The sequence below is a fragment of the Salvelinus alpinus genome, chromosome 31 (genome assembly GCF_045679555.1).
Source record: "Salvelinus alpinus chromosome 31, SLU_Salpinus.1, whole genome shotgun sequence".
Taxonomy (NCBI): domain Eukaryota; kingdom Metazoa; phylum Chordata; class Actinopteri; order Salmoniformes; family Salmonidae; genus Salvelinus; species Salvelinus alpinus.
The window spans coordinates 14,291,263-14,309,583 of NC_092116.1; the positions used below are offsets into that span (position 1 = coordinate 14,291,263).

The 18,321-nt window shown below is 42.9% G+C and overlaps 1 protein-coding gene across 1 annotated transcript; it reads left to right on the top strand.

Moving 5' to 3' along the window:
- Positions 1-586: 586 nt before the first annotated feature.
- dnajc3b (DnaJ (Hsp40) homolog, subfamily C, member 3b) lies at positions 587-9,572 on the top strand. Its single transcript, XM_071377722.1, has 12 exons — positions 587-1,042; positions 1,411-1,521; positions 1,853-1,977; positions 2,229-2,303; positions 3,148-3,291; positions 3,560-3,741; positions 3,988-4,107; positions 6,774-6,879; positions 7,154-7,274; positions 8,271-8,403; positions 8,629-8,777; positions 9,012-9,572. Exons 1-12 carry the CDS (start codon positions 958-960, stop codon positions 9,158-9,160), a joined length of 1,500 nt encoding a protein of 499 aa, XP_071233823.1. The 5' UTR covers positions 587-957; the 3' UTR covers positions 9,161-9,572.
- Positions 9,573-18,321: the final 8,749 nt, after the last annotated feature.

Below are 18,321 nucleotides of genomic sequence, written 5' to 3' on the forward strand. Positions count from 1 at the left end.
CATACAATAAATATTATTTATTGAATGATACATTTGAAACGAGGTCTAGTTATGGTCGCAACCGAACTAGATTATGAACGACTCTTGGCGGAATGTATTGCGTGACTGCCGTGAGGGTGATAAGCACAATATCGTTCGCGAACTGCAGCCCCCCGTAATATTCGTTCTCGAGTTCGGGTTTGTTGAGCAGATGTCTCTGAGGCTGTGTATGTTTTGGTTCTACAACGCTGTGTCCGTCATAACGTTCAATAATATATAATTTTTTGCACCATGAGATCAATGATCAGTTCTAAACATGTATTTTGTCTTCTCTATGCTCATGATCTATTTCTTTGCGCGTATATGACAGACAGTTGGTGGTTTGATCATGTCTCTGGAGCTTCTGTGCCGGAGGAGCGTGTAGCCAGCCTACGCTGTAGGACTCATTGATGCCAGCACTAGCAAGTTAAACTAACGACTAAAATGAACAAATCAATCAGAAAATGAATCATGACCTCGAGTCGGTAAAAAGAATCGTTCAAAAAGAATGAACCGTTCGCGAACTGCACTTCACTAAAGAAATGTAGGGCAGCTTGAATCAGTGAAGGAGTTGGCCAGTAACGGGACCGGTTGAAGTTTCACTTAAGAAACCACCTATTGTTGACATTTGCCGAAGTTATTCAATGTCATGCCACGTAGAGAAAACGGGAACAATATATTAGATTCATGCTATATTTTTGCTCACTCTTCGTTGTCTAAACAACTTGTGTTGTCCTTCGCAAGGAAATTGTAGGAACCTTCCAGTGGCGTTCCACTGTGTCACTCGGAACTATTTCTTAACCGGACTATGGGAACACTTGTTATCCTCAAAGGTTCAGGAAGAAACACGATGAAGGAAATTACAGTTTAAATGATAGCGTACAATATAATTAGAGACGTGAAATATACAGCTCCGGGAGAAGTTTGAAGTATTCAAGTATGGAGTCGGGTCGACGGAAAGGTCTCAACGGGTTCCTGTCTTCCTTGTCACTGCTCTGTGTCATTCTGGACATCCAGTTGAACGGTAAGACAAGACAGACAAGGTAGTTAGCTTGTGTTTTGTGTTCTAAAAGTTCTGCCTGCATTGTGCATAGAAAATACTGGTAACTAAAGTATTCAGTCATTTCCTTAACTACGACCGGTTGTATAGGGTTCAGCATGATCAGGTGTGCCCCCCATTGCTTGCTACTAGCTGTAGGCTAACTAGGCTACCCAAACCCTTTGGCTGTAACTTAGCTGGTTTTCCACTTGTCTTTTGAAAATCCCCTTTCCCAACAAAACATACACTGTTTCCTGCATTAAAGTCAGTTCCTATGTGGTTAGCTGAACTAGCTATATGTATTGCTTTGGGGCCTTCTTTTAGAGGCTCACGCACACAAAGTGTTGTTTCAGGTGTCTTGGGGGCAACTCATGTGGAGATTGAGCAGCACTTGGAGATGGGCCGTAAGCTGTTGGCCGCCGGTCAACTGGCGGAGGCTTTGTCCCACTACCACTATGCAGTGGGTAAGGTTACCAACCAGACACTCGTTATCATAACTCAAACATCCTTAGATCTCAGCCTGTAGCTTTTGTGTCTGTCTCCCTCCGTTAGTACCCTCTCTTAAAAGTAAGTCAGGCTGCTGCATTGCATAACACAGTCCTTCCAAAGGATGAATCGTTGTATGCCAACTTTGTCATACATCCTTTCACTTAGATAAACACATTGACCATTTATACCTACACACTTTCAGTCAATGTATGGCCATGTAATCAATGTAGCCACATGACAATAGCTAGATCTAAAGTATGTGATCACCTACTAACGTCATGTATTCAACCCTATGCCTCCCCTCAGAGGGAGACTCTAAGAACTACCTCACCTACTACAAGCGGGCAGCTGTGTTTCTGGCCATGGGGAAGTCCAAATCAGCCCTTCCAGATCTGACCAGAGCCATCCAGCTCAAACCAGACTTCCTGGCTGTAAGTGGTCACAGACAGTCATCAACAATAATATCATCTCTGTTGTCATGATAAATCACAGTTATGGACACAATGTTGTGATATTGTTATTAACTCTTTCTTTCTCTATTTATCTCTGCCTGTTTACCTGTATCTTTCTCTGTCTTTGTGTCCTATGTCACCCTCTCTGGCTCTCTCCCTCATTGTTTCTCTCTCCTCCTACTTTCAACATTCATCCCTCTCTCCCCCTCCAACTTCCTCCATGTTTCCAGGCCAGCCTGCAGAGAGGGAATATCCTCCTGAAGCAGGGCAACACCCAGGATGCTCGGGAGGACTTTGAGACTGTGGTAAGTCTAGATGCTTAGAAATATAACTACTAAACTCAGCAAAAAAAGAAAGTCCCTTTTTCAGGACCCTGTCAAAGATCATTTGTGAAAATACAAAACTTCACAGATCTTCATTGTAAAGGGTTTAAACACTGTTTCCCATGCTTGAACCATAACAATTAATGAACATGCACCTGTGGAACGGTCGTTAAGACACTAACAGCTTACAGACAGTAGGCAATTAAGGTCACATTTATGAAAACTTAGGACACTAAAGAGGCCTTTCTACTGACTCTGAAAAACACCAAAAGAAAGATGCCCAGGGTCCCTGTTCATCTGTGTGAACGTACCTTAGGCATGCTGCAAGGAGGCATGAGGACTGTAAGTCGCGTAAATGTAAGGACTGCAGATGTGGCCAGGGCAATAAATTGCAATGTCCGTACTGTGAGATGCCTAAGATGCTGCAGTTGACAGTGAGAGGACGTTTCTTATTTTGCTGACTTTAGAATGCTACTACTACCATACTATTAATTATGTTTCTATATATTTCTACCTTATCCTTCTTTCAATCAAAATCTCACTGCTGTATTTTCCGAATGCTCATACCATCATCGTATCGTTTCACTGTCTCATGTTGCGCTTCAAAAAAAATCTCATTCATTATCATTTTGCTACTGCAATTATGTGATGTGGGCAAGGTAAAGGGAATCTGAAGGATTAGATTAGACTTGATGTGTTGTGTGGTGATATGTATTTTTAGACCTGATATGAGTGATCTCTTATAATAATTATAAGCTTGTAATAAATGTCACACAGTTTCTTCAGAAACTTGACCTTTCTATTTGATTTACTTCCTCCTCCTCAGCTGCAGCGCTCCCCTGACCAGGAGGAGGCGCGGGACCAGTTGATGAGGGCCAACGAGCTGGTGGAGCTGCGGGAGGAGGCCCACGCGGCCCACCACAGAGGAGACTACAGCGCCACCATCACTGTGCTGGACCGCGTCGTAGAGGTAGGGGCTAGCTCCACCACAGGGCCAGATATTGGGCCTGGTCATGGAGGTAGGGGTTAGCTCTGCTGCAGGGCCTAGAAATTGGGCCTTGTCATGGAGGTAGGGGCTCCCTCTGTCACAGGGCCTAGTCTGAGGATGGAAAGAAATGCATTTTCACCTAAGCAATACCTTCATCATCAAACAGTGCTGTACTATACTTCAACAGTCTTGTATCAAATCATAAAAAGGGAAAATTCACACCACTGACCTTACCTCTCTTTCTCCTCAGCTCTCCCCCTGGGACCCTGAGTCTCGGGAGCTCCGGGCTGAATGCTACATCCGCCTGGGAGATCCCAGGAAGGCCATCCAGGACCTGACTCCCACCACCCAGCTGAGGAATGACAACCGAGCTGCCTTCCTCAAGCTCAGCAATCTGCACTATGACCTGGGGGAGCACCAGGAGTCACTAGGGTACTCTCACTAGGAATTTATTAGTAATGGGGAGGTGTGATTTAAGCAAACCATGTTTATCAAGCAAATGCATGTAAATGAAGAGATTTTGGGCTTCAGAGCAACATTGGTTTGAGTTTTTGTATTTGTGGTTGATTATGGCACTTGAGGTTTGTCAGTTGGTAAAGAATAATCACTCAATTCATGGGGAAAAAGAAAAATAATCTCAATCCGCTTTACATTATATGTAAATCTCTCTCTGTGCAGTCACGTCCGAGAGTGTCTGAAGCTGGACCAGGATGACAAGGACTGTTTCTCGCACTACAAACAGGTGAAGAAGCTCAGCAAGCAGCTGGACTCTGCCGAGGAGCACATCGAGGAGGCAAGGTCAGTACCACTGTATGCAAGTTGAGCCTGCTCTGAAGGGGGAAAAAAATATATATATACAATATATATATTTTTTAATAAGAAATATAGTCAAGATATTGACAAGGTTTTAAATATAGATTTTTAATTGAAATAATAATTGTGTCCTTAACTTTGCTTTCGTCAAAGATTCTTCAATTTGCAGCAATTACAGCCTTGCAGACCTTTGGCATTCTAGTTGTCAATTTGTTGAGGTAATCTGAAGAGATTTCACCCCGTGCTTCCTGAAGCACCTCCCACAATTTGGATTGGCTTGATGGGCATTTCTTACGTAACATACGGTCAAGCTGCTCCCACAACACCTCAATAGGGTTGAGATCCGGTGACTGTGCTGGCCACGCCATTATAGACAGAATACTAGCTGACTGCTTCTTCCCTAAATAGTTCTTGCATAGTTTGGAGCTGTGCTTTGGGTCATTGTCCTGTTGTAGAAGGAAATTGGTACCAATTAAGCGCTGTCCACAGGGTATGGCATGGCATTGCAAAATTGAGTGATAGCCTTCCTTCTTCAAGATCCCTTTTACCCATTACAAATATCCCACTTACCATCACCAAATCACCCCCAGACCATCACATTGCCTCCACCATGCTTGACAGATCTCACTAATGTTCTTCTTTGTGATCTGAACACATTAAACTTAGATTCGTCTGTCCATAACACTTTTTTCCGGGCTTCCTCTGTCCAGTGTCTGTGTTCGTTTGCCCATCTTAATCTTTTATTTTTATTGTCCAGTCTAAAATATGGCTTTTTCTTTGCAACTCTGCCTAGAAGGCCAGCATCCTCTTCACTGGTGTTTTGCGGGTACTACTTAATGAAGCTGCCAGTTGAGGACTTGTGAGGCATCTGTTCCTCAAACTAGACACTCAAATGTACTTGTCCTCTTGCTCAGTTGTGCACAGGGGCCTCCCACTCCTCTTTCTATTCTGGTTAGAGCCAGTTTGAGCTGTTCTGTGAAGGGAGTAGTACACAGCGTTGTATGAGATCTTCAGTTTCTTGGCAATTTCTCGCATGGAATAGCCTTAATTTCTAAGAACAAGAATAGACTGACGAGTTTCAGAAGAAAGTCCTTTGTTTCTGGCCATTTTGAGCCTGTAATCAAACCCACAAATGCTGATGCTCCAGATACTCAACTAGTCTAAAGAAGTTTTATTGCTTCTTTAATTAGAACAGAGTTTTCAGCTGTGCTAACATAATTGCAAAAGGGTTTTCTAATGATCAATTAGCCTTTTAAAATTATAAACTTGGATTAGCTAACACAACGTGCCATTGGAACACAGGAGTGATGGTTGCTGATAATGGGCCTCTGTACGCCTATATTCCATATTCCATAAAAAATCAGCCGTTTCCAGCAACACTAGTCATTTACAACATGAACAATGTCAACACTATATTTCTGATCAATTTTATGTTATTTTAATGGAAAAAATGTTTTGCTTTCAAAAACAAGGATATTTCTAAGTTACCCCAAACTTTTGAACGGTAGTGTATATGTTTTTACTGAGGTAGAGTTCATATAAGGAAATCAGTCCATTTTAAATCAGTCCATTTTTTAAATGAATGTATTAGTCCCTAATCTGTGGATTTCACATGACTGGGAAGGGGTGTAGCCACCAACTGGGGAGCCAGGCCCAGCCAATCAGAATGAGGTTTTTACTCCACAAAAGGGCTTTATTACAGACAGAAATACTCCTAAATTCTCTGCCAACAGCTCTGGTGGACATTCCTGCAGTCAGCATGCCAATTGTACACTTCCTGAACTTGAGACCTCTGTGGCATTGTGTTGTGTAACAACTGCATATTTTAAATTCACATTTTATTGTCCCCAGCACAAAGTGCACCTGTGTAATGATCATGCTGTTTAATCAGCTTCTTGCCCGAAAATGTAAATAAGCTATTTACATGCAGAAGAGGCATATATTGTCTGCCTTTTGCCTACACATAGTGGGGGAATCAGAAAGATCAGTCCTGGAATTCTTTGTATTTTGTTCAGTAAAAAGAATCTGAGCAGGGTCAACTTGCCCGACTTTCATAAATGTTTGGCATTTCACTTAACTTCTTATGGCTGCGATCCCGTTAACTGGATCGATACGACAACAGCCAGTGAAAGGGCAAGGCGCCAAATTCAAACAACAGAAATCTCATAATTAAAATTCCTCAAACATACAAGTATCTCATACCATTTTAAAGGTAATCTTGTTGTTAATCCCAACACAGTGTCCGATTTCAAAAAGACTTTACAGCGAAAGCACCACAAACGATTATGTAAGGTCACCGCCAAGTCACAAAAAAACAGCCATTTTTCCAGCCAAAGACAAGAGTCACAAAAAGCAGAAATAGAGAAAATGTATTACTAACCTTTGATGATCTTCATCAGATGACACACTAATAATATGCATATATTAGCAACTGGGACTGAGTAGCAGGCTGTTTACTCTGGCCACTTGTACGACTGCTCAGCCCCAGACAATAGGTCAACCCTTAATATCAATCCCTGCCTTCCTATGTGTTCTTAAATGGTAGTTTGTATTTGTATCCACTTTGGTTGATTTTAGTTATGACTATTGTATGGTGGTTGTATTTATCTCTTGTTGCTCTAAAATGTATATTATTAAATGTTTGTTCTCAGGTATCAGGAGGCCATAGACAAGTATGAGTCAGTGATGAGAACAGAGCCTAATGTGCCATACTACACCAACAAGGCCAATGAGAGGATCTGCTTCTGCCTGGTCAAGGTGGGTCCCATCACATACTGTAGAAAGATTTAACCTATAGAGTGGACCGTTACCATGGCCTCAGCCATAGTCATTTGATAGTAATAGCTTGGCCTGTTCTTCTACTAAAGTCAGAAATTCAATGGTAGTGTGTTCAAATTCTCATAATTACTTTTACTACCGCTGACTTCACATAACTTTTTAAAAACTATATTACTTAATGATTAAGTAATTACTAATGGACTGGCAACCAATAATAATGCTTAATATACGTTGTTCCATTTTTCTCCACCAGAACAAGATGGCTGCTAAGGCAATAGACATCTGTTCTGAAGCCCACCAGAGAGACCCACGCAACATCAACATCCTCCGAGACAGAGCTGAGGCTTTCATCCTCAACCAGGACTACGAGAAAGGTACTTTCACCCAGTGGTGTAAAAAGTGCCCAATGTTTCATACTTGAGTAAAAGTAAAGATACCTTAAAAGAAAATGACTCAAGTACAAGTGAGTCACCCAGTAAAATACTACTTGAGTAAAGGTCTAAAAGTATTTGGTTTGAAATGTACTTAAGTATAAATCATTACACATTTCTTATATTAAGCAAACCAGACGACACAATTTAATTTTTTATTTACGGATAGCCAGAGGCACAGTTCAACACTCAGACATCATTTACAAACAAAGTATTTGTTTAGTGAGTCTGCAGTAGGGATGACCAGGGATGTTCTCTTGATGAGTGCGTGAATTTAGAAAATGTTCCTGTCCTGCTAAGCATTCAAAATGTACCAAGTACCTTTGTGTGTCAGGGAAAATGTAAGGAGTAAAAAGTACATAATTTTCTTTAGGAATGTAGTGGAGTAAAAGTTGTCAAAAATATAAATAGTAAACTACTTAAGTAGTACTTTAAAGTATTTTTACTTGAGTACTTTAAACCACTGCTTTCTCCATGCTATTACTGTAGCAGAGAGAATGATGGCATGGAATGATAACACTTTATTTTGCATTGTTTTTCACTCCCTCAAGTACTCAAACAGTGCCTTTGTTTACTTGTGGGCTTTTTGTAGCTTAGGGGAACCCAAACTTTCCATGTAACCCGGTGTTTGTAGCCAGGAGCCAGTCTAAAGCCTGAACTAACACTTTTTCCCCTCTTACTAGCTTTGACTTTGCTGATATCTTCTTTATTGAGAAAGAATGTACTTACTGTGATTTATGGTTCTCAGATAGCTATCTTAAGATGAGTTGCTCTGGATAAGAGTGTCTGCTAAATGACTAACATGTAAAATATGTAAATGTCCTGATTACTGAGGTCAAATCCCAATGGGATCGTAGACCAGCTTTGTCAAGTATCCATTTTGATCTTTCTTTCTGTCTCTGCCTTTCTTTCTTTACCTCTCCCTCCCTCCGGCTCTAGCGGTGGAAGACTACCAGGAAGCGAGGGAGTTTGACAAGGAGAGCAATGAGATCAGGGAAGGTCTAGAGCGAGCCCAGAAACTGCTCAAGCTCTCTCGGAAGAGAGACTATTACAAGATCCTGGGTGTCAATAGGTATGGCTGACCTAGAGAATGGAGCCCTGTTCAAATATTTCTTAAAAACATAATCTTTTGACATAATCTACTGTCTATGTGATCTTTAAGCAATTGTACAAGTGAGAAGTTCATGATGTTGAACAAATTTTCACCAACCAGTGTGATAACCTCAGGGAAATTGGAATGCATTTGCTCCTTGTATTCAAACAGTTTTTTACCTTAGCTTATGTTATTTTTCTCCAGGAGTGCCAACAAACAGGAAATCATCAAGGCGTACAGGAAGCTGGCCCAACAGTGGCATCCTGATAACTTCAGAGAGGAGGCAGAGAAGAAGGAGGCGGAGAAAAGGTTCATCGACATCGCCTCTGCTAAAGAGGTGCTCACCGACCCAGGTACTGTACTTTACTGTATATGCACCTGATAGTGTTCGTCAAGCTTGTAGATAAGAGTACTATTAACCCCTCCCATATTGGAAAATGTATACCTGGTATGATTGTATTTAGGAAGCTGTAACCTATTTGCAGTATGATGACATCCTGTTTTCAGGAATCTAAATTTCTGTTGAAAACCTAGCCGGAAACAAGATTAACTTGTTGCTTATTCGCACATCTCTCCATCCCCTGTAGAAATGCGTCAGAAATTTGACTCGGGCGAGGACCCCCTGGACCCAGAGAGCCAGCAGGGTGGAGGAGGGGGTCAGGGTGGCCAAGGATGGCCCTTCCACTTCAACCCCTACGAGTCCGGCGGCAACTACCACTTCAAGTTCAACCACTAGTTAGGACAAGAAACATGGGGGGCTGACGGAACCGGAAAGGACCTACGATTGGGGGATTTAAGGCCTATGACAACCCGCGGAGTAATTTATGGATGTACCCAGGTGTCGTCGGGTTTGGGGGATTGTGGGTAATGTAATGAGACTATGGGGACGTGAATGACTGTCAAAGGCGGTGGACTACTACTGTCCCGCGAGGGGTTGAGTTGTACGGAGTTAAACTTCCTACTACAGATTCTACATGGATGAAACTGGGTGACAATGTTGTCGGCAGTTGACTCTGAAAAGTATTTAAGTATTTTATTAGGATCCCCAATTAGCCGCTTCCAAGGCAGTGGCTACTCTTCCGGGGGTCGAAACAAAAAACAAATAATATACATAATACAATACATATAAAAATGTCTGTCTCTCCACAGTCTGCATCGTGAGGTGTTTTTTATTTTTTATCTGGTTTTAAGGCTGGCTGATAACATTATCTGGGGTGGCAGAGTTCCATGTAGTCATGGCTCTAATTTAATACTGTGCATTTCCCAGCCTCAGTTCTGGACCTGGGGACTATGAAGAGTCCTCTGGCTGCATGTCTTGAGTGGTACTGAACTGTGTACCAACTGCTTGAATGGACAGTTCAGTACCTTTTTAACCCATCATCACCTCACACAAAGACCAATAGTGATGCAGTCAATCAATCCTCAACTTTGAGCCAAAAGAGATTGACATGCATACCACTGATATTCACCCTCTGTGTACATCTAAGTGCAATACGTGCTGCTCTGTTCTGGAGCAATTGCAATTTTCCACTCGAGTTGTCGAAGATGCGAGAATGAAGACTGGTATAGGTGCGCTGTTCAGACCTCCCATCTAGGCCCAGGCTGTTGATGACATCAGTGCATCCCTCCTCCAGTATCCATGTTCTTTTTCTTTGGGATGTCTGTCTGCAGTGTTTTTCTTTGTTTGCAGTTTTTTTACGCCTCATTCTTCCTCAAAGGGCTCGTTTTGGTAACAACGTAGCTCTTTTGGTTTTTGCTCTGCTACAATAACCTGGGTGCCGGACTCTATCCATTTATTTATAATGCTAAGACGAGCTCAAGTCTGATAAAATCAGATTCAGACTGACACCCAAGCTACTCAGATTATATTCAGAAAAGTACAACATTCAGAGTTTTCAGAATGTTTTCTAAGAGATTGATGTCGTTCTCTTCACCACACAAATTGTGTCTGTTCTGTTTTTTTATATTTCTATCTGCAAAAAGCTCTGAACGTTGTTCTCCACTAAATTGGCATTCACTCCTTCCTGGTTGCATACCCAATCACCATAGAAAATTATAGAGGCCTCTAGTGGCCAAAAGGCAGTTTTGGCATGAGCAGTGCCATTGAGGGCTTCCACCATTTTAATGTAGTCAACTGGGAGGGACTTCCAACTTCATTGGCTGATGACCAACCAGGATCAGCCAATCGTGAAGAAAATTGACTATATAAAAATTGAGCTTGCTATAATGGCACAGATATAAAGATGAGTCCTTTCTCAATGCCAATCACACGACTCCTTCCTAGTTGTGTACCCAATCAAAAGCGTGAGCATGAAGCTTGTCTGTCTACTTCCTGAAAGAGCCTGCGTTGTTGCATTCTCTCTCCTTCTTCATTGATTTCAAAGCATGTCTGAATGAAAACTTGCACTTTTTGTACTTTGTCTATTTTCTTTTTAATAACCACTCCTGATGTTACTGAAAATGTGTCCCATGGTTCAAAGCAACTGAAGGGACTCACTGCAACAACGAACAAACTATTGAGTAATTTTAATGTGTCAAACAAATTATGGACTACAAGATGTATGGACTGTCAATATCATCCCGTCAACTATTAACATACATTGAATTCTAAGGATACAGTATAGCTGTAACTGAAAGCTTTGAATGTCACTGACACTACAGTGCCTTCAGAAATTATTCATAGCCCTTGACTTTCTCCACATGTTGTTGTGTTACAGCCTGAATTTAAAATGGATTACACTGAGATGTTTTTATGACTGGACTACACATGTCAAAGTGGAATTATGTTTTCATAAATTAACAAATTAATGAAAAATTAAAAGCTGAAATGTCTTCAGTCAATAAGTATTCAACCACTTTGTTATGGCAAGTCTAAGTTCAGGAGTAAAAATGTGCTTCACAAGTTGCAAGGAATATTATGTGTCCAATAGTGTTTAATATACTTTTTGAATGAGTACCTCATCTCTGTACCCCACACAGGAAATGATCTGTAAGGTCCCTCAGTCGAGCAGTGAATTTCAAACACTGATTCAACCACAAAGACCGGGGAGGTTTTCCAATGCCTCGTAGGGAAGGGCACCTATTGATTGATGGGTTGAATACATCTTTTTTTTTTTAGAGCAGACATTGAATTGAGCATGGTGAAGTTATTAATTACACTTTGGGTGAATTGATACACCATCTAGTCACTACAAAGATACAGGCGTGCTTCCTAACTCCGTTGCAGGAGAGGAAGGAAACTGCTCAGGGATTTCACCATGTGGTCAATGGTGACTTTGAAGCAGTTAGAGTTTAATGGCTGTGATAGGAAGCTGAGGATGGATCAACAACATTGTAGTTACTCCACAATACTAACCTAACTGACAGAGAAAAGGAAGCCTGTACAGAATAAAAAATATTCTAAAAGATGCATCCTGTTTGTAACAAGGCACTTAAGAAATGTGGCAAAGCAATTCCCTCTGTCCTGAATATAAAAGTCTAATGTTTGGGGAAAATTGCAATACAGTACACATTACTGAGTACCACTTGCCATATTTTCAAGCATAGTGGTGGCTGCATCATGTTATGGGTATGCTTGTAATCGTTAAGGACTGGTGAGTTTATCAGGATGAAAAAGAAACAATGGAGCTAAGCACAGGCAAAATCCTAGAAGAACCTGGTTCAGTCTGCTTTCCACCGGACACTGGGAGATTAATTCACCTTTCATCAGGACAATAATCTAGAATACAAGGCCAAATCTACACTGAAGTTGCTTACCAAGACGTTTTGACTTAAATATACTTAAATCTATGGCAAGAGCTGCAAATGGTTGTCTAGCAATGACCAACAATCAATTTAACAGAGCTTGAATAATACAATCCAGGTGTGGCAAGCTCTTAGAGACTTACCCAGAAAGACTCACAGCTGTAATCGCTGTCAATGGTGTTTCTACAAAGTATTGACTCAGACATGTGAATATGTATGTAAATGAGATATTTCTGTTTAATTTTCAAAAAATGTACTTTCACTTGGTGGGAGAGGTGGTGAGACTTTAATCCATTTTGAATTCCGGCTGTAACAACAAAATGTGGAATAAGTCAAGGGGTCTGAATACTTTCTGAAGGCACTGTACGTCATTTTAATGTGATAACCTTGTGTTAAATTAAATGCCTGGGATGGGTTATTTTCTTGGGTTTGTTTCTATGGGGTTTTCTCCTGGTTTTAGTTGCTATGGATAGTTTTTACATTGCCAAACAGAATCAACTGAAATGTTCAAAAACGGTATTAAAATATCAACAAACCCTGTTTTTATGTGGATGGTGTGATCTTATTTTGAAGAAAGTTTAAAAATTGTTTGTACATTACTGATAGCGAACCATCTCTAGCTCTTGTTTGAGTTGTCTTTTCATTGTTGTGCAAATATGAGAATCCTCTTCCAGCAATCTGTGGCAGGTGGTGGGTCTGTCTAGTTCCATGAAAATGAATGTTTGTGTACTTTAATTATTTGTTTGACACACCTACAATTTAGTTTCCTACTACCCTGTAATCACAACCAATAACTAGATGTTAACTTTACAAGTAAAGTTGTGGGGCTTGGTAAGGCTCTTTTAAAAGTAGTTTGTGGTAGCGGAAGAAGTTTAAAAAGTGTTACTTTAATGATATTATTCGAAAGTGATCATTTCAAATGCCAAACCCTAGCCAGTAGTAGTGGTCAGTAGTTGTGTGGTTGTGGTAAGTAGGTATGTGTGTAGTTCAGTAGTTGTGGTCAGTAGGTAAGTAGGTGTGTGCGTCCATAGTTGTGGTCAGGGGTCTGTAGTTGTGGTTGTGGTCAGTAGTTGATTGGTTGTGGTCAGTAGTTGTGTGGTCAGTAGTTTTGTTAAGTAGGTGTGTGGTTCAGAAGTTGTGGTCAGTCGTTCTGTGGTTGTGGTCTAGCTGTGGTCATTAGTTGAGTGGGTTAGTAGTTGTGGTAAGTAGGTGTGTGGTTGTGGTCAGATGTGTCCTTATTTTCAGTGGTTATGGTCTGTAGTTGTGGTCAATAGCAGCTGTGTGGTTGTGGTCAGTATTCATGTGGTTGTGGTCTCGTTGTGGTCAGGGTCAGTAGTTTTGTTAAGCAGGTGTGTGGTTCAGTAGTAGTGGACAGTAGTTGTGGTTCAGTAGTTCTGTGGTTGTGGTCTCATTGTGTGGTTGTGGTGAGTAGGTGTGTGGTTGTGGTCAGTAGTTTTGTGGTAAGTTGTGTTTCAGTAGTTGTGTGATTGTGGCCAGTAGTTGTTTTCAGTAGCTATGGTCTGTAGTTGCATGCTTGTGGTCAGTATTTGTTTTGTGATCATTAGTTGTGGCCAGTAGTTGTGTGGTGTTGTGGTTAGTAATTGTGGTAGTAGTGTGGTTCAGTAGTTGTAGTCTTGGTCAGAGGTTGTCAGTAGTTATGGTCTCTAGTTGTGCTGTTCAGGTCAGTAATTGGTTGTGGTCAGTAGTTATGGTCTCTAGTTGTGTTGTGGTCAGTAGATGTGTGCTTGTAGTTATGGGCAGTTGTGGTCTGTCGTTCTCGTGCTGTGGTCAGTAGTTGTGTGGTGCAATAATGTGGTTGTGGTCAGTTGTGTGGTTAGTAATTGTGGTCCGTAGTTGTGTGGTTGTGGTCAGTAATTTTGGTAAGTAGGTATGTGGTTCAGTAGTTGTGGTCAGTAGCAGTTGTGTGGTTGTGGTCTCATTGTGTGATTTGTAATTGTGATCAGTAGTTGTGTGGTTCAGTAGTTGTGGTTGTGGTCAGTAGTTTTGTTAAGTAGGTGTGTGGTTCAGTAGTTGTATGGTTATGGTCAGTAGTTTTGTGGTCAGTAGCAGCTGTGTGGTTGTGGTCAGTCGTTTTAGTAAGTAGGTGTGTGGTTCAGTAGTTGTATGGTTGTGGTCAGTTTTGTGGTCAGTAGTTGTGTGGTTGTGGTCTCATTGTGTAGTTGTGTGGTTCAGTAGTTGTGGTCAGTAGGTGTGTTAAATAGGTGTGGTTCGGTAGTTGTATGGTTATGGTTAGTAGTTTTGTGGTTAGTTGTGGTCAGTAGCAGCTGTGTGGTTGTGGTCAGTAGCTATGGTCAGTTGTTGTCTGTAGTTCTGGTGTTGTGGTCTGTAGTTCTGGTATTGTGGTCAGTAGTTGTGGTCAATAACAGCTGTGTGGTTGTGGTCAGTAGTCATGTGGTTGTCATCTGGAGTTTCCGTCAGGAGTTGTGGTCTCATGTGGATGTGGTCAGTAGTTGGTTGGTTGTGATCAGTTGTCATGTGGCTGTGGTCTGGAGTTATGGTCTCTGTGTGGTTGTGGTCAGTAGTTGTGTAGTAAGTAGATGTTTTATTGTGGTCAGTTTTGTTGTTGTGGTCAGTAATTTAGTTAAGCAGGTTTGTGGTTCAATAGTTGTGGCTGTGGTCAGTAGTCATGTGGTTGTGGTCTAGAGTTGTGATCTCATTGTGTGGTTCAGTAGATGTCTGCTTGTGGTCAGTAGTTGTGTGGTTCAGTAGTTGTGTGGTTTAGTGGTTGTGGTCTGGAGTTTTGGTCTCATTGTGTGGCTGTGTGGTAAGTAGTTGGTTGGTTGTGGTCAGTCATTTTGGTCAGTTGTGGTCAGTAGTTTTGTGGTTGTGGTCAGTAGTTTTTCTTAAGCAAGTGTGTGGTTCAGTAGTTGTGGTCAGGAGTCATGTGGTTGTGGTTAGTAGTTTTGGTGAGTAGGTGCGTGGTTGTGTTCAGTAGTTTTGTGGTAAATTGTGGTTCAGTTGTTTTCAGTAGTTATGGTCGGTAGTTCTGTTGTTGTGGCCAGTAGTTGTATGGTCAGTAGTTGTATGGTGTGTCAGTAGTGTTGTGCTTAGTAATTGTGTTCAGTAGTGTTGTGGTTGTGGTAGTAGTGTGGCTCAGTAGTTGTGGTGTTATGGTCAGTAGTCTTGGTCAGAGGTTGTCAGTAGTTGTGTGGTTGTGGTCAGAAGTTGTGGTCAGTAGTTTTGTGGTAAGTTGTGGTTCAGTAGTTGTGTTGTTGTGGCCTGTAGTTGTGGTCAATAGCAGCTGTGTGGTTGTGGTCAGTATTCATGTAGTTGTGGTCTCGTTGTGGTCAGGGTCAGTAGTTTTGTTAAGCAGGTGTGTGGTTCAGTAGTAGTGGACAGTAGTTGTGGTTCAGTAGTTCTGTGGTTGTGGTCTGGAGTTGTGGTCTCATTGTGTGGTTGTGGTGAGTAGGTGTGTGGTTGTGGTGAGTAGTTTTGTGGTAAGTTGTGTTTCAGTAGTTGTGTGATTGTGGCCAGTAGTTGTTTTCAGTAGCTATGGTCTGTAGTTGCATGCTTGTGGTCAGTATTTGTTTTGTGATCATTAGTTGTGGCCAGTAGTTGTGTGGTGTTGTGGTTAGTAATTGTGGTAGTAGTGTGGTTCAGTAGTTGTGTGGTTAGTAGTTGTAGTCTTGGTCAGAGGTTGTCAGTAGTTATGGTCTCTAGTTGTGCTGTTCAGGTCAGTAATTGGTTGTGGTCAGTAGTTATGGTCTCTAGTTGTGTTGTGGTCAGTAGATGTGTGCTTGTAGTTATGGGCAGTTGTGGTCTGTAGTTCTGGTGCTGTGGTCAGTAGTTGTGTGGTGCAATAATGTGGTTGTGGTCAGTTGTGTGGTTACTACTCCCTGCGGACCTGGCATCCTTTCACTCCCTCCTCTCTACATTCTCCTCTTCTGTCTCTGCTGCTAAAGCCAATTTCTACCACTCTAAATTCCAAGCATCTGCCTCTAACCCTAGGAAGCTCTTTGCCACCTTCTCCTCCCTCCTGAATCCTCCTCCCCCTCCTCCCCCCTCCTCCCTCTCTGCTGATGACTTCGTCAACCATTTTGAAAAGAAGGTCGACGACATCCGATCCTCGTTTGCTAAGTCAAAAGACACCGCTGGATCTGCTCACACTGCCCTACCCTGTGCTTTGACCTCTTTCTCCCCTCTCTCTCCAGATGAAATCTCGCGTCTTGTGACGGCCGGCCGCCCAACAACCTGCCCGCTTGACCCTATCCCCTCCTCTCTTCTCCAGACCATTTCCGGAGACCTTCTCCCTTACCTCACCTCGCTCATCAACTCATCCTTGACCGCTGGCTACGTCCCTTCCGTCTTCAAGAGAGCGAGAGTTGCACCCCTTCTGAAAAAACCTACACTCGATCCCTCCGATGTCAACAACTACAGACCAGTATCCCTTCTTTCTTTTCTCTCCAAAACTCTTGAACGTGCCGTCCTTGGCCAGCTCTCCTGCTATCTCTCTCAGAATGACCTTCTTGATCCAAATCAGTCAGGTTTCAAGACTAGTCATTCAACTGAGACTGCTCTTCTCTGTGTCACGGAGGCGCTCCGCACTGCTAAAGCTAACTCTCTCTCCTCTGCTCTCATCCTTCTAGACCTATCGGCTGCCTTTGATACTGTGAACCATCAGATCCTCCTCTCCACCCTCTCCGAGCTGGGCATCTCCGGCGCGGCCCACGCTTGGATTGCGTCCTACCTGACAGGTCGCTCCTACCAGGTGGCGTGGCGAGAATCTGTCTCCGCACCACGTGCTCTCACCACTGGTGTCCCCCAGGGCTCTGTTCTAGGCCCTCTCCTATTCTCGCTATACACCAAGTCACTTGGCTCTGTCATATCCTCACATGGTCTCTCCTATCATTGCTATGCAGACGACACACAATTAATCTTCTCCTTTCCCCCCTCTGATAACCAGGTGGTGAATCGCATCTCTGCATGTCTGGCAGACATATCAGTGTGGATGACGGATCACCACCTCAAGCTGAACCTCGGCAAGACGGAGCTGCTCTTCCTCCCGGGGAAGGACTGCCCGTTCCATGATCTCGCCATCACGGTTGACAACTCCATTGTGTCCTCCTCCCAGAGTGCTAAGAACCTTGGCGTGATCCTGGACAACACCCTGTCGTTCTCAACTAACATCAAGGCGGTGACCCGTTCCTGTAGGTTCATGCTCTACAACATTCGCAGAGTACGACCCTGCCTCACGCAGGAAGCGGCGCAGGTCCTAATCCAGGCACTTGTCATCTCCCGTCTGGATTACTGCAACTCGCTGTTGGCTGGGCTCCCTGCCTGTGCCATTAAACCCCTACAACTCATCCAGAACGCCGCAGCCCGTCTGGTGTTCAACTTTCCCAAGTTCTCTCACGTCACCCCGCTCCTCCGCTCTCTCCACTGGCTTCCAGTTGAAGCTCGCATCCGCTACAAGACCATGGTGCTTGCCTACGGAGCTGTGAGGGGAACGGCACCTCCGTACCTTCAGGCTCTGATCAGGCCCTACACCCAAACAAGGGCACTGCGTTCATCCACCTCTGGCCTGCTCGCCTCCCTACCTCTGAGGAAGTACAGTTCCCGCTCAGCCCAGTCAAAACTGTTCGCTGCTCTGGCACCCCAATGGTGGAACAAACTCCCTCACGACGCCAGGTCAGCGGAGTCAATCACCACCTTCCGGAGACACCTGAAACCCCACCTCTTTAAGGAATACCTAGGATAGGATAAAGTAATCCTTCTAACCCCCCCCCCCCTTAAAAGAGTTAGATGCACTATTGTAAAGTGGTTGTTCCACTGGATATCATAAGGTGAATGCACCAATTTGTAAGTCGCTCTGGATAAGAGCGTCTGCTAAATGACTTAAATGTAAATGTAAATGTACTAATTGTGGTCAGTAGTTTTGGTAAGTAGGTATGTGGTTCAGTAGTTGTGGTCAGTAGCAGCTGTGTGGTTGTGGTCAGTAGTTGTGTGGTTGTGTGGTCAGTCATTTTAGTAAGTAGGTGTGTGGTTCAGTAGTTGTATGGTTGTGGTCAGTTTTGTGGTCAGTAGTTGTGTGGTTGTGGTCTCATTGTGTAGTTGTGTGGTTCAGTAGTTGTGGTCAGTAGGTTTGTTAAGTAGGTGTGGTTCAGTAGTTGTATGGTTATGGTTAGTAGTTTT